Source organism: Sminthopsis crassicaudata, chromosome 1 (assembly GCF_048593235.1).
Source record: "Sminthopsis crassicaudata isolate SCR6 chromosome 1, ASM4859323v1, whole genome shotgun sequence".
Taxonomy (NCBI): Eukaryota; Metazoa; Chordata; class Mammalia; order Dasyuromorphia; family Dasyuridae; genus Sminthopsis; species Sminthopsis crassicaudata.
In genome coordinates, this window is record NC_133617.1 from 635,165,078 (window position 1) to 635,181,613 (window position 16,536).

General features: G+C 32.1%; 1 protein-coding gene across 3 annotated transcripts in view; it reads left to right on the forward strand.

The window, feature by feature from the left end:
- Positions 1–16,536, forward strand: part of RIC1 (RIC1 homolog, RAB6A GEF complex partner 1) — a 135,897-nt gene that overhangs the window by 42,321 nt on the left and 77,040 nt on the right. For 2 of the 3 annotated variants that reach the window (XM_074282866.1, XM_074282867.1), the window contains exon 3: positions 9,429–9,508. The exons of the other annotated variant lie outside the window; for it this stretch is intronic. In XM_074282866.1, coding sequence (XP_074138967.1) covers positions 9,429–9,508 — 80 coding nt within the window. The remainder of the gene's footprint in view (positions 1–9,428; positions 9,509–16,536) is intronic. 3 annotated transcript variants of the gene reach the window in all.

Here is a 16,536-nt window from a genome sequence, read left to right on the forward strand (position 1 = left end):
TTCCTTTAAATACCATCGATATATTCTTTATGTATATGCAGATTAGCCTTTTCAGACTTGTTAATCTTATAATCCCTTTACATTAAAAAAAAGTAAATACCAATATAAACAAAAGTTTTTTGAGTACCCCCCCAAAAAATTTTTTGTTTATATCTATTGGTATTTACTATTTTATAAACAAAAATTTAATTAAAAAAATAAAGCCCATTATGTTAACATAAATGACATTTCAATGAAGAATAATTCTTCCCAAAATAAAGTTACGAGAAATAATGCTATTTTTCCAAAACAAAAAATGAATCAAAAGAATGTTATTATTTTTATATGTTTTTGCAAATCTCTCATATCTAGCCTATTAATAAAAGGTAACTGGATTCTCATATTTGCTTCTCTAATCTGTTCCAATATGTTGGTATGGTTAATATATATGAAGAAAATCTAGTTTCTCAAAAATAAGTACTGGAAAAGAGAGGAGTATTTTAAGAGATAAAAAGGTTTTAGTATTATGAAAAGTTTTGACCTTGAGGACTCCTTGAAAAGAGTCACAGACTCCCTTCAAAGTCTCAAGAACCCACAGAAATCCAAGAATTACACTTTGAAAAATTTTGATATAGATAATTGTCATTTAAAATGTATAGGTGGGAAAGTAAACATGTTGGTTGGTGGTAGATGATATTAAAATGAATGAGGACTGAGGTGGTTTTTTTTTTTTTCTTTCTTTTTTTCATAACTTTGGTTTCTTTTCCTCCTTCAGAAAACCTGGAGAATTCTCTCTAAAGGTCCACAGAATTTTGTCAACTTCTGGATACAATTGATCTTGATGAAGCACCAGGTTGGGAGGGCAGGTTAGAATGAGAAAAACTCACAAAGTTATTCTCATAGCCCAGAGGAGCTTTTTGTGAAAGCACACAGGCTGGGTCCAGTAGGTCAAGCACTTAAGTGTGGATGTGGGGTGTTACTTATGATTTGGAAACTGGGAAGGAAAAGAGAAGTAAAGGTCGGGGATTAAAGAATCAGGGAGAATCCTGAACAACTGTAAACTCAGCAAGTTAATGATGGGAATACAGGAACAATGGTATGCTAATGGATGATACTGAGGGTCTCTACTACACAAAGGTTACTGTTTGACAAAGGTATGCTCTAATGTGCCTCCTCAGGAGTGGGGAAGGCCCCTTATCTACAGAGCCTTTTCTGATTGGTGGGAAGTTTGGTAATGGGAGCTAACTATAACTCCCTTTCTTGAATTAAGAAGTATTCATTTTTTGGGTCCAGATGCAAGATAGCAGTCCAGAGTTTTGGAAGACAAGTCAGATGTCCCCAAAGGATAGCCTAGTGGAATAAAGATATCAGATACTATTTCCTTTCCCTCATACTCATTCTCTAAGATTTTAGCACAATACTTCCAATAGCTACATTCCTAAGGTGATTACATAATTTCCAAGGCCTGGGATTTTTTCCAAAAAGTTTTAGGGTCTCTTCTGCTGTTGTGGTTTCTACTACATCATTCTCAAGGACATACCAAATCATTCTCATCCAATTACTTTTTCCAGTGTGTAGATGCTTACAAAATACTTGTTGGATTGAATTGGAATCTTGTCTCCCTTCATAATATCACTTGAGAATTAATCTCCTAATACCCTTATAGAAAATTTCCAGTCTTTTCTATTAGTAGCTCTCTTGGCTAAATTACTGTGTTTAACTATCTAATTGGGAGGAATGAAAATTGACTCACTTTATTTCCCTTTGCTACTAATTTCCAGGTATATCCCTGGATTGTACACTATCTGATCCAAGATTTATGGGGTATTAAGGGAAGACTAGAACTTCTGATGTGAGAAATTGCTGAGCTCTTTTCAGAGATGGTCATTAATCTTTGTTGTTCACCTTCACCCTGTGTTCACTTTTTACTTGTGAATCTACAAAACTGTAGCATTTGTAACAGCCATCCTTTAGGAAAAACTATTTCTGAAGATAGGCTAAACTAGGTTGAGAGTAACTGACAAGGCTCTAAACTCATTAGGGTATTAGTAGATGTCTATCCCATCCATGTGAAGACTTCACCAGTTGGAACAGGTGGATGAGAACAGTTTGTTCCAATGGCTATGAAGGCCATGAAGCTGAAGTGAATTATGGAACACTCAGAGCTTGGTCAGACATCAAAGACACTAAAGTCATCCAATGTATCTCAGACCACGACCAGTCATTCTGACTTTTCTTACCTCTAGTGTTTGATGACTAGAAGAGAGATAGTGAGGCTGATGACTTTGTGCAACTCTGCCTCAATTAAATCCAATTCATCCTCAAGTTGAGGCATCACTCCACACTGTAACTTGTTCTCTTCAAAAACAAAGGATGAATAACAATAAAAATAATGAGTCAATAAATAGAATAATATCTTAGTATTAGAAGGGTCTTCTAGGCCAGTCTTTTATTTAGTATAGAAGCCCTTTATCTAATCTTTGGTACATGGACTTTGCTTCTCAATGTTTGAATTCTTATGGTCACAACTTATTTACCAACTTCAGTTCAGTAATTTTCAGTTCTATCTCTTTTGACTGTTCATGAACACAGATGGCAAATATACTGGAGTGGTTTGCCATTTCCTTTTCCAGCTCATTTTGCACAGGAAGAAACTGAGGCAAATAAGATTAAGGGGCTTTCCCAGAATCACATACCTAGAAAGTATCTGAGGCCAGCTGTGAATTCAGGAAAATGAGTCTTCCTGATGCTAAGCTTGGCATTCTAACTACCATCTACCTTTCCCTACTTACAGGTAAGCATTGCATATAATAGTATGATGACATCTCAAATTCTATATGTCCAAAACAGAACTTATCATTTTTACTCTAAAACTCAACTCTTCTAAATTTACCTGTTTGCTTTGAGAACACTACCATCCTTAAAATCACCTAGGTTTGCAACTTTGTTTTTATCCTGACTCCTCAGTCACCTACATATAGAATCAATACCTAATCCCATCATTTCTTCCCTCTTCATCATTTTCTGATTGCTGTTTTCTTCTTCTACCATCCTAGATATGACCCTTATCACTTCTTTCATGTCTTTAGCAATAGTCTCCTAATTGGTATCCTTACCTCATATCTTTCCACATTCCAATTCATTTTCCATACAGGTACTAAAATTATTTTCTCAAAGCACAGATTAGACCATGTCACTTTCACTTCAATGTTTCCATTATCTTTAGAATCATATATAAGTTTCTCTGTTTGGCATTTGCAACCAAGCTCTAACTCACTTTTTAAAAAATCTTATTTACTTATATTCTTCTTGTTTGTGTTAACTTGGCCTCTTTATTGTTCTTCTTCCATGCACATCATCTCTTTTCTTCATGCTTTTGCATTGTCTATTTTTCATGTATGAAATTTATTCCCTCTCATTGAGATGTGTTAGAATCCTTGGCTTTTTTCAAAACTCAGTTCAAATGCCACTTGCTAAAGGAAGTCTTTTTTGATCTCAGATACTTGTGTCTTCCTCCAAAAATTATCTTTAGTATATTTTATGTGAATATGTTTTTATATGTTTCTATATATTTATGTTTATGTATCCCCAGTGCCTAATCCTGCCCTGCATATTTGCCAGATCCTTGTTTAGTTGAATTTTGTGGGCATAGATAAATGAGCCTCATTCATACATTTTGTTGACTATTGCTGATGTCTGGAAATCCTAACAAAATAATGTTTTATACATTCCGCCTGGCTTTTTATCTTTATTTTAAATGAACACAGTCACAAACATTTTCAGTTTATCACTTATTTTAAAAATAACTGTTACTATGACCAAGTTGGACTTATACCAGGAATGCAGGACTGGTTCAACATTAGGAAAACTATTAGCATACTTGACTATATCAATAACCAAATTGACAAAAACCATATGATCATCTCAATAGATGCAGAAAAAGCATTTGATAAAATCCAACATCCATTCCTAATAAAAACACTTGAGAGTATAGGAATAAATGGATTTTTCCTTAAAATAGTCAGGAGCATATATTTAAAACCGTCAGTAAGCATCATATGTAATGGGAATAAACTGGAACCATTCCCAGTAGATCAGGAGTGAAACAAGATTGCCTACTATCACCATTATTATTCAGTATTGTATTAGAAATGCTAGCCTTGGCAATAAGAGTTGAGAAGGAGATTAAAGGAGTTAGAGTAGGTAATGAGGAAACCAAATTATCACTCTTTGCAGATGATATGATGGTATACTTAGAGAACCCCAGAGATTCTACTAAAAAGCTATTAGAAATAATTCATAACTTTAGCAAAGTTGCAGGATACAAAATAAATGCACAAAAATCCTCAGCATTTTTATACTTCACCAACAAAATCCAACAGCAAGAGATTCAAAGAGAAATTCCATTCAAAATAACTGTCGATAGCATAAAATATTTGGGAATTTATCAATGGAAAGTCAGGAATTATATGAGCAAAATTACCAAACACTTTCCACACAAAGTCAGATTTAAATAATTGGAAAAATCTTAAGTGCTCTTGGATAGGCTGAACGAATATAATAAAGATGACAATACTCCCTAAACTAATCTATTTATTTAGTGCTATACCAATGAGACTCTCAAGAAATTACTTTAATGACTTGGAAAAAAATATCAATAAAATTCATATGGAAGAACAAAAGGTCAAGAATTTCAAGGGAATTAATGAAAAAAAAATCATATGAGGTGGCCTAGCTGTACCTGATCTAAAACTATATCATAAAGCAGCAATCACCAAAACTATTTGGTATTGGCTAAGAAACAGATTAATTGATCAGTAGAATAGGTTAGGTTCACAGGACAAAATAGTCAATAACTATAGCAATCTAGTGTTTGACAAACCCAAAGATCCCAACTTTTGGTATAGGAATTCACTATTTGACAAAACCTGTTGGGAAAACTGGAAACTGTATGGCAGAAATTAGGCATGGACCCACACTTAACACCGTACACCAAGATAAGATCAAAATGGGTCCATGATTTAGGCATAAAGAACGAGATTATAAATAAATTAAAGGAACATAGGATAGTTTACCTCTCAGACTTGTGGAGCAAAGAAGGAATTTATGACCAAAGAAGAACTAAAGATCATTATTGATCACAAAATAGAAAATTTTGATCATATCTAATTAAAAAGCCTTTGCACAAACAAAACTAATGCAGACAAGATTAGAAGGGAAGCAACAAAGTGGGAAAACATTTTTACAGTTAAAGATTCTGATAAAAAGGCCTCATTTCCAAAATATATAGACAATTGACTATCATTTATAAGAAATCAAGCCATTCTCCAATTGATAAATGGTCAAAGGATATGAAAAGACAATTTTCAGAAGATGAAATTAAAACTATTTCTATTCATATGAAATCACTATTGATCAGAGAAATGCAAATTAAAGCACCTCTGAGACACCACTACATACCTGTCAGATTGGCTAAGATGATAGGAAAAAATACTGATGAATGTTGGAGAGGATGTGGGAAAACTGGGACACTGATGCATTGTTGGTGAGGTTGTGAACAAATCCAATCATTGCCCCAGAAGTTATCAAACTGTGCATATCCTTTGATCTAGCAGGGTTGGTACTGGGCTTATATCCCAAAGAGATACTAAAGAAGGGAAAGGGACCTGAATGTGCCAAAATGTTTGTGGCAGCCCTTTTTGTAGTGGCTAGAAACTGGAAAATAAATGAATGCCCATCAATTGAAGAATGGTTGGGTAAATTATGGTATATGAATGTTATGTAATATTACTGTTTTGTAAGAAATAACCAGCAGGATGAATATAAAGAGGCTTGGAAAGACTTACATGAACTGATGCTGAGTGAAATGAGCAGAGAACCAGGAGATCATTATACACTTCAACAATAATACTATGAGGATGTATTCTGATGGAAGTGGATATTTATAAAAAAGAGAAGATCTAATATAGTTCCAATTGATTAATGATGGACAGAATCAGCTATACCCAGAGAAGAACACTAGGAAATGAATGTGGACCTCTTGCATTTTTGTTTTTTTTCCCAGGTTATTTTTACCTTCTGAATTCAATTCTTCTTGTGTAACAAGAGAACTATATGATTCTGCAAAACATGCATAAGACTGCCTGCTGTCTAGGGGAGGGGGTGGAGGGAGGGAAGGAAAAAATCAGAACAGAAGTGAGTGCAAGGGATAATGTAAAAATGTACCCATGCATATGTTCTGTCAATAAAAAAATTATAATTAAAAAAAAAAACTCTTTCCCTTTTTTCTCTTTCATTTTCCTGTCTGCTTTTTTTTCCTGAGATAATAAATCCCTTCTCCTTTTGTCCTATTGACTTAAAACGCTTTCTCAAGATTCTAGTACATATTTCTCTCTGGTACCCATTATGTAGATAATCAATAACCATTACATTTAAAATGTGGTTGGGCCATAAGGGAAAAAAGCTTTTCGTTTATTATCAAAGTTAGCATTAAATATTAAATAATTTGATACATCTGAGTAAGCAGATTGGACTAGTGCTGGAACAGATCTTTAACATTATCTAACTATACTCTTATGATTCTGTATAGTAAATGAAGTAACAATTTCAGTTTCACCTAGTATGCTAGATATAAAACAGACTGGATATTTGGATTCAGAAAGATAATGTACCTTTGTATTCTTTTCTTTACTCCTTTTAAAAATTAAGTCCTTGGATTCATTATTGGAATTTGATCTCCCTTTTAAGTGGTGAACATTTGGCCTGAGTGAATGGAATTCAGGAAAGTTTTTGTATGTTAATATCATCACTATAGATACTTTACAGTATTATTTTACTTTTCCCTTCCTTATAAGATTAAAGAAGAGTTCTAAAAATTTAAATAGTTGACAAACAATATATTAGCAATTGATATGTGTTCTAAATGACTTTGAGAAGTGGTTTTAGGCTATTTTTATATAGATAGTGTAATCATTAAAACCATATAAACATTGTGCGAAATGCTTTTAAAAAAGGAATGAGGTTTGTGATACCCTTCTCAATTCCCCCACAAAAGGCCTCTTTTTCTGAGAAGTTAAGTGTTTCCTGTCATTCCTTTAAATGAAAAACAGGAAGCTAATACTGGAAAAGAATTTGGAACTCTGAATTGTTTTGCTTTTTTCTTTTAGTCATGACTATTTAGCATTAAAATGATAGGAATTTTGAATTGGCATAAAGTATCTTAATACTTTTATACTTTTATCATTTCCCTAGATGATGTGACAAATATTTGGTTCAAAATTTAAATTTAGGAAGATCTGATATTATGTTTCATATTTGTGTAAGTATTGATTGGTTTGTTCAAGGCTATGTAATCATAATATATGTAATGACCAGTTAAATAAAACAAGATTGTTATTTTGGGCTTAAGTTTACAGATTTAATGTTCAAGCACATCTTTCAAATATTTTAACTTGGAAAAAGTAAATTACTTTTTACTTTAATCTTGGTGATTCAAATTTGGTTCCATTTCTTCACTGCATGCCAAGAGTTGTGGTATTACATTTGTTCCTTTGATATTACATTTGTTCTTTTCAGTAGTAGAACATTTGTATATATTCTAGATTGAACTCTATTTAACAACACTTTAAAGTGAAAAAAGAGCCTAGAATCATTTTTCTTACTGTTTTTCTAAATATCAATAATAATTCTTGTCATTCTTAATTTGAAAATAATATTTTTTTGTTCAACAGATTGTCACTTGGTCAACAGATTGAAAGACAATGATAGCATAGTACACAGATGGGTTTTTAACTTGGAAGTTTGTGAACTTGATTTTTTAAAAAGATTTTGATAATTACCTAAATATAATAAGTTTCCTTTGTAATACTACATATTTAAAAGCATTATTCTGAGAGAGTATCCATAGACTTCACAAGACTACTAAAAGGGATCTGTAATTCAAAACAGTTAAGAACTGTTGATAACAATTGGCCTTAGAACTGGAAAAGCCTGGGTTCCCTCTTAGTAAAAATGGCCAACTCTCTATATTAGGAATTGTTAATAATCTTTTTGGGTGAAAGACCTCTTTAGCAATCTAGTAAAAAATTGTGGACTCCTTAGAACAGAGCACTCCAAATAATTAAATAATTAAATGATAAATTGAATGCATTTTAATTTATTCAAGTTTATGGAACCTTTGAAATGGACCCCAGGTTAAGAATTCCTGCTCTATACTGTCTATAGGCTGCAAATGAGCTATAAATCTATAGCTATAGAGGGAGTTGCTGTAGTTTTCCAAAATTCATCAGGATAAGAAACAAATGTTCAGAAAAATAATATTCAGAGCATAACATACAGTAATTTAAACATTTTATAGCTTATTAAATGCATACTCAGTAATCTCTTCTTTTGGAATGTTTATATAACATATTATTTTTTAAAAATACAGATTGTAAAATATATACATAAAATCCTTTTTATTGCTGGTTTCAAAAAAGCAAAGGTATGTTTTCTTGAGCAAAACTTTAGCACCATTTAGCATCATGAGCCATTAGGCACCACCTAAGTTCTGATAAGTTGATAGCTTTTTTAAAAATAGATTTTATTGCTACTTTTTGTTTTTATATAAACTACATTTCTCAATATATCTTTCCTTCCCTTTACCTGCTCCAGAAAGCCATCTGTTATGAGGATAGCCATCTCTTATAACAAAAATTTTTTTTAAAAAGGAAAAGAAACCTACTAAAGCAAAGTTAAACAACATAATGAAAAAGTCTTCCCTTGTAGTGTTTCATATCCAAAGTGTCTCATCTTTCCAAAAAAAGAGAAGCCCTCATGTTCTTTGCAGCCAAGCTTCATCATCATAATTTCACAGCATTTAGTTTCTGTTAGTTTTATTGTTGTTTCTGTAGTGATCATTTATCTTATTTTCTTGATTCTGCTTATTTCACTTTGCATCAATCCATATAATTCTTTCTAAACTTTTCTGTATTCATTATTCATCTAAGTTTCTAAATATTACCTTATATTCATATACAACAACTTATTTAACCATTTCCCCAGTTGATGAGCATCTACTTTATTTTTGGTTATTTATTAGTACCAAAAAATGCTATCACTTTTTGGCAAACATGAGGTTTTTCTTTTTTATCAGTGACTCCCTTGGAAAGAGAGGCAGAGAGGGAAGGAGAGAGGGAGGGAGAGAAAGAGTATTGCTTCTTTGTTGAGTGGGAATGAAACCTCAAAGTTCTTCTGATATGCCTTTTTACTGTGATTTTATATAGTTGCTAATAGTTTACACTTCTTTTGAAAAGTTCATCAGGATGGTATTCTTTCAAAAGGGTTATTTTTTAAGTTTGAAATTAATGAATAATAAATGAAGATACAATTCAGAAAACTAATAGAGAACTTTAGTAAGGTGATGGGCAAAGTATTTTTATTCTATAATTAATAAAATTTATCTCTTTCAGACAGCAAATGGCTACATATTATTTTTTCATATTGCATCAGCAAGAGGAGAAAAGTACCTTTATGAGCCTATATATCCGAAGTAAGTTTTTGTTTTTCATCTTTTATTTTTTATTTATATATTATACCCTTGAAAAAAGCATTACAGTTTTGCCAATTTAAAAGTAGATACAAAGACAGCCTATTTTGAATATATGCATACATATATATATATACATATATATATATATATATATATATATATATATCAGATTCCTTTGTCAAGAAACTCCAAATTTGTTAGACTTGTCATTTCTGTGTGTGTGAGTGAAATTTAGGTTAAAATAAATGAACTATTAACTGAGTCTTGGAAATATTTTAAATAGTATAGAGATTGTTCTTATTATGACATACCTTGTGTTTTTATTTTTTCCAGTAAAGTTTAGACAGAACTCTATTGGAGTTTAAAGAACTATTAAATTTAGAGAGAATAGAATACCTTATATTTTGTTTCTTGTAATCAGTGTGATAAATATACATTTTAATTTGATTTTACACATATACTGTAACTTCTGATATTTTATAAGTTTTATAATTATTTTCTTTTTTGGAAGCTTCAGAGTCCAGTTGCTTAAATTTGACTTCCTTGTGAATATTAAGTAATTGAAATTGACTCCTTAATTATGTTTATTAGAAAACTTGAAATTTTTTAAATGATTATTATTATTCTGGTTTTGCATGAGAGATAGTCAAACATTTGCTGTTCTTCATGGAATGTGAGATGAAGTGTAAGGGTAGTTTGATTTAGTGGATAGAAGACCTGATTAGAGAACCCAGAAAGATCTGAATTCTAGTACTGTCTCTCCCAACATTGGAATGTAGCCTTGAGTAAGTCATGTGACCTTTTTGTACGCCCCTGCAAATTCTTTAAATATGTTAATTGTATTATAGTTGCTTATCTACTTTGGAAGTGGGAGTTTGCTCCTATTAAGTTTATTATATTTGTGGAATCACTGGTCTAACTTCTTTCCATACTCTATCCTGTCAATATAATAACAACTCAGATATGTCCAAGCTACATTATTTCAAATCTAATTTGTTTACATAGTGGAAATTATGATGTTCAAAAAATACAGTTAGGTGGCATTTTTTAGCTTTTCTTACCATCAATTGATTCTTATTTTATAATCATTTGGGAATATTTTCTAATACTTTATTTTAGTCACTAAACAAATTTTGCTTTTAGAAACTGATGGGAAAATTTAACTAAGCATGGAAGGAATTATGTTGAGAATTCAGAAAATTTCACTTGCAAATTCTACTTAGATTTTATGGTTACCAGTCTAAAGGAGAGAGTTAATATTAGCATATTGTCAATAAGTGCCAAATCCTGCCACCTGTTTTTGGATAGCCAGGACCTGAGAATGTTTTTTACATTTTTAAATACAATTAAATTTCTGTTTAAAATATAAAAATCATGCTTCTTAGATGCAGTAACATTTTGTTTTAATATTTTTTTAAAAAACCTATTCTTAGTATTAGGGCCATACAAAAGCAGACAAAAACAGACAGGTGGCAGGAATTTGTTCTGCAGTTTGTAGTTGTGGACCTCTGATTTGGGACAAAGATTGCCCTGTGATTAGATAATCATTGTGTTTTATTTATATATATATATATATATATATATATATATATATATAATAGAATAATAGAAAAATGTAGTAGAAAAGAAAATGAAATAAAATGCTGGATTTTAAGACAACTTTTTGTATGAAGATGTTGCCTATTTATGTCACAAATTTTAATTTTAGTGTTTTTATAATATAACCCTCTTCTGAAACCAGGCCAACCTGGTACCTCTTTTTTATGGCTCTCTGTAATGTAGGTTGTTCAGTCAGTTCAGTCATGTCCAACTCTTCATGACCCCATTTGCGGTTTTCTTCGTAAAAATACTGGAGTGGTTTTCCATTTTCTTTTCCAGCTCATTTTCACAGATAAGGAAACTGGGACACACAGGTTAAGTGACTTGTCCAGTTAACAAGCTGAAATTAGATTTGAATTCAGGAAGATGAGTCTTCTGATTCTAGGCCCAGCATTTTATCCACTGCGCCACCTAGCTGCTCATTTATAGAATATGTAGAACTTTGTTCATTGTAATGGGGAATATCGGAGTTAAGAGAAGTGATGGATTTTAAGTCAGTGTTAATGTTGTGTACTACTCTGTAGTTAGTATTTACTAATTCAATTTAACAAACATTTATTGAATAGCTTTTCCATATAAAGGCATTGTGATAGACACTGGAACTACGAAGACAAAAATGAAATATTTTCTGTTCTCACAGATCTTACCACAGCTTACTTTCTACTTGGGATATATCATGTATAATGATGAATAACACAAGGTAACTTGAGGAGGGAGAGCTCCAACAACTGGGGGAAACTACAAAGGATCAGAAATCTCTTAGAAAATAGTAACTGAATGGACCCTTTAGGGAAGTTAAAGATTCTGAGAGACAGAGATGATAGGAAGGTATGTTGCTACCTGTGCAAAGACACAGAACAGAAATAGGAGCTGGAATATAAAATTCAGGAATTAGCTGATAGGTCAGTTAGTTAAGGATCCAGTAGTAAGAGTTTATTAGAGTTCCCCTACAATGGAATAGACTATATTTAAAAGAAGCAAGGTTACTACTTTTGAGGTGATTAACAATATGCTATTACCCCCTGAGCTCCTAAAGTAGAGACTAGATGATCATTTGTCAAGAATGGCACAGTGCTATATAAGGATTGGAAATAGGATGATTGATGTACTTTGCAATTATATTTAATAAAAAATGCTTTTTTGTTCATAGGATCCAAAATTTAGAGCAGAAAGAGAACTTAGAGGGTATTAAATCCTACTCCCACTTATTTTACAAATGAGGAAAATGAGTATGAGAGAGATTAATAATTTAGGTAAAATCACACAGCTATTAAGTATCTAAAGGAGCAGAACTTAAATTTTCCTGCCTCAAAGTCCAGTGTTCTTATCCATCTTATTACATACATATCCTTACTACATAAGGATGAAAATTATACTTATGAACATATAATAATATTGATCATAAAACTTTAGAGCTAGAAGAAATCTGAGAGATTATCAATTCGAACACTCCCATTTTATAGATGAGAAAAATGAATTTGAAAGGGGTTGTAACTTCTTTGTAATCTATTATACATTGTTTAAAGGCTCTCGGTTTTATCAAAGCCCATCTATTTTAAATCAAACTGAATAAAACATGCATTTTTTATGCTGGCAACAAAAAAAAAAGGAAAATAATTTCAGCTGGGCTTTATTCAGAGTTTAGAGTAAGGAAACAAATTAATTGATTTGGGTCTTATATCTCTCAACTCTGTGTCTCCTGTCTATTAGTTTGGGCCTTATTGGGACAGGAGTGGGGTGGGGTGGGGAATACAAAGAAGAAAAACAAAAGAGGAAGGGAAATAAGACCTACCTATAACTTAAAAATGGAGGAGATCACGTCACATTGAAATGGGTTATACAAATTATCATGGATGAATGCAATAGACTATTATTACTGTCCTACATACGAATGTAGGGAAACATGGAAATAGATTATGTGAACTAATCATGGTAAAGTAGGCAGAGCCAAGAAAACAGCATACATAATGACTACAACTGTATAAATGGAAATAATGTAACTAAAAAAACCTAAAAACTAAATGTCACAAAAGTGTAATGACTAAGCTTGGCCCAAAAAAAGTAATATAAGATACCTCCCTCTAGTTAATCCTTGTCAGGGGATGGGAAAACAGTGGTCCATGAATGGGAAACATTACATATATTGTCAGAATTGTTTGTTTTTTTTAATATATTGATCAGTTTTGCTTTTTTTAAAAAATTGTTTATAAAGAATAGCTTTCTGGGAAAGGGAGAGTAATAGAAGAAGGCATTTAGTTTATATTTAAAAAATAACAAAAACAGTTGATACAAATTTAAATTTTAAAATAGACAGAATTAAAATGTCTCACACAAGGAATAGATAATTTCTCTTCCTGATTCATATGGAACAATTTTCTCTTGAACCTCTTTTCTAAATCTTAGGAGTACATCAGCTTCTTTTATTGTTAGTTTATCAGATGTCCTGTATTATGTGACAGCACACTTCACTTTAGAAGTACTTATCTTTTCCCTGTTACATTACATCTGAGAAACAGCTCAGATGTTTATGTTCATTAATAGTTTCCAATAAGATGTCATTTCAGATCTGCTTTTAGTTCAGCCTTGGGTGACTTATATTCTTTCCTTATATTTCCTTCTTTCTTTCCCTAACTCTGTAAGTTTTACATTTCTTTTATGACCTCTTAAAAATCTTTTTAGACCACTGTTTATTAAACATATCTGATGAAAGGACAGAAAAACTATAGGATTTAAAGCTAGAAGGCATTTTAAGGATCATCACTAAAGTATCTTTTTCTACCATAGTTCTTTAAACAGTTATAGTCCCTTTTTTTTTTAAAGGAGCTATGCTACATGTAATCCAGAAGTAATTTCTCTTTAGCTTAAGGATATATTTTTGCATTTATACTTGAATGTATTTATTTTACCTTAGAAATTTCATTAAATATTTAGTCCCTTGACAACAAAACATTTGAACAAAATTTTGGAGAATAATTTCCTCATTTATGTAGTGTGTTAAGCTTTTCAAAACTCTTTCTTCACATCAGCCTTGTGAAGTAGAGTAGGTAATATAAGTATTATCCCTGATTTATAAATGATGAAGGGGAGGAACAGAGAGAGATAGGTAGACTTGCCTAGTATCACACAAATTAGATGTATCAGTCTGGACTTGACTTGAATTCTGACTACATGAATAATGTCTCAGCCAGTAGCCTATAGTGACATTATTTTACTATTCAAGTTACAATAAAATATACTATAATTAATAGTTATGTATTCTAATATGCTCTCATTCCATTTATCTGTTATACATACTATATATACCCCCCCAAAATACAAAGCATGTTATTTAAGTGTCACTTATAAGTATGTTGTAAGCCTGTCTTTTTTTTTTTATGAGATGCTTCTCATTAACTAGTTCACTATAAAAGAAAAATTGATTTTGAGGAAAAAAGGAAGAGCCAAGTTTTTCTTATCTTTTAAATTTATTATTGATGTGTGAACAGCATTTGCCATTAGTTAATTCTAATTACTCAAGTCCATGTTAACCACCTATCTGAAAGAAAGGGATAATTTAAATACCAGTATCATGCAATAAAAAGGAGAAGATCAACAAGAATTTATTCAGCACCTACTAAACTTCAGACTCTAGGCTAAGAAAGAGCTGGGGATACAAAGAAAGGCAAAAACAGTTCCTGCTATTAACAAAATTACCTCAGAAGAAAGGCACTAGCATTAAGGGAGACCAGGAAAAACTTCCTGTAGAAAGTGATAGCTAAGAATTAAAGTAGGCCAGGAATTAAAGATAAGGAAGGGAGGCATTCTAGGCAGGTGGGATAACTATTGATAATGCATAGAACAGGGAGGTAGAATGTTTTGTGAAAGGAATGATAAGGAGGTCATTGTCATTGAATCATAAAATATATGTAAGAGATGTAGGAGGGGGGCTAGATTATGAATGGTTTAAAAGATGAACAGAAAAAGTTGTCTTTGATCATAGAAATTATAGGGGATCACTGAAGTTTATTGAATAAAAGGGGTTAAATGGTTGGGATTGATTGTGAAGTTAGGAAAGATTGCCTTCATGTACTGCTTCTGACATAGATTTGTGGTCATGGATGGGTAAAATTATTTAATCTCTCCACACTCTAGCCATTGGACTTTTTTTGCTTAACTGATCCAATTAAATCTTATGACTGAATCCCCTCCAAAAAATGTGTTCAGAAGTATAGAAGTAAATTATGGGTCATATAAAAATATTGGTATATAATGAACTGGAGTTTGAAGAGTAAAAGACTGACAAAACTGCCAAAAATAAGTAACTTGTATCAAAAGCAAGTAGTGCATTCAATTTAGTCACACAGATACACACAAACTCCTTACTATTCCTGAGAAATTTGATAGCGATGTTAAGTTGTGGTAGCATTTGAAATTTCCAAGTAACCACAAAAATAACATCTTATGTGTGTGGGACAAATGCTAGACCCCCTTCCCCAAATTAACTAATCAGAGACATCTTCAGGAACAAAGAGAAAGCATTTATTTAGTCCCTGCAGGGAGAGACCCGAGCATACCTGGGAAGCATATCAGCTCCCAACATGTACTCATTGCCTGATAAGTCAGAAGCAGTAAAAATGATTAAATAGCAAAAGATCCAAGCCTTTTCTTTGGATGGACTAAAAGGAAGTTACCATCATTGACCAATGGTCACTAATTGTTGTCTGCTTCCTATGGGTTATGTCACTTCCTGTCACTGACCTAGAGTCTTGGCCTTTAGAGACCTTTAGGCCTAGAGATCATGTGACTTTCTGCATCCTGGTCCCAAGGACCTGATCTTGCCGATCTGCATATCTCTGGGAATAGGGCTATGTGACTTAGGTCTAGTCTCCTAGACTTCTTGAGAAAGCTTCAACTCTTTCTAAGGATCATGGCAAACTATTTTATTTTTTCCTCATTTTTCATTAGCTGATATTTTTACTGAATGTAAAAACATTTTCTGAGTTAACAATTAGACTATTAGACTATTATATATGTATTTTAAAGTGAATCTCAGAAACAAAAACAAGTTAAGGGTATAATATACCAGTAATTTTAAGGACATTTAGTATGAAGCTATTTTATATTTTAAAATAAACTATATGAGGGACAGATTTGAACTCCGGTCCTCTCAGTTGCTCTGTCTAGAGCACCAGCCCTGAAGTCAGGAAAACCTGAGTTCAAATCTGGCCTCAGACTTTAATACGGTCTAGCTGTGTGACCCTGGGCAAGTCACTTAACTCCAATTGCCACCAAAAAAAAAAAAATTATATGTAATTAGAGAGAGATGGCTTTGCTTTTCTTATCTTGACCTTTACAATTATATCATATTTTAAGCTGTTTTCTCATTTGCTCTTTTTTCAAACCATTCAGTATCTGAAATCTAACTGCTTAAATTGATGTGATAATTTAAT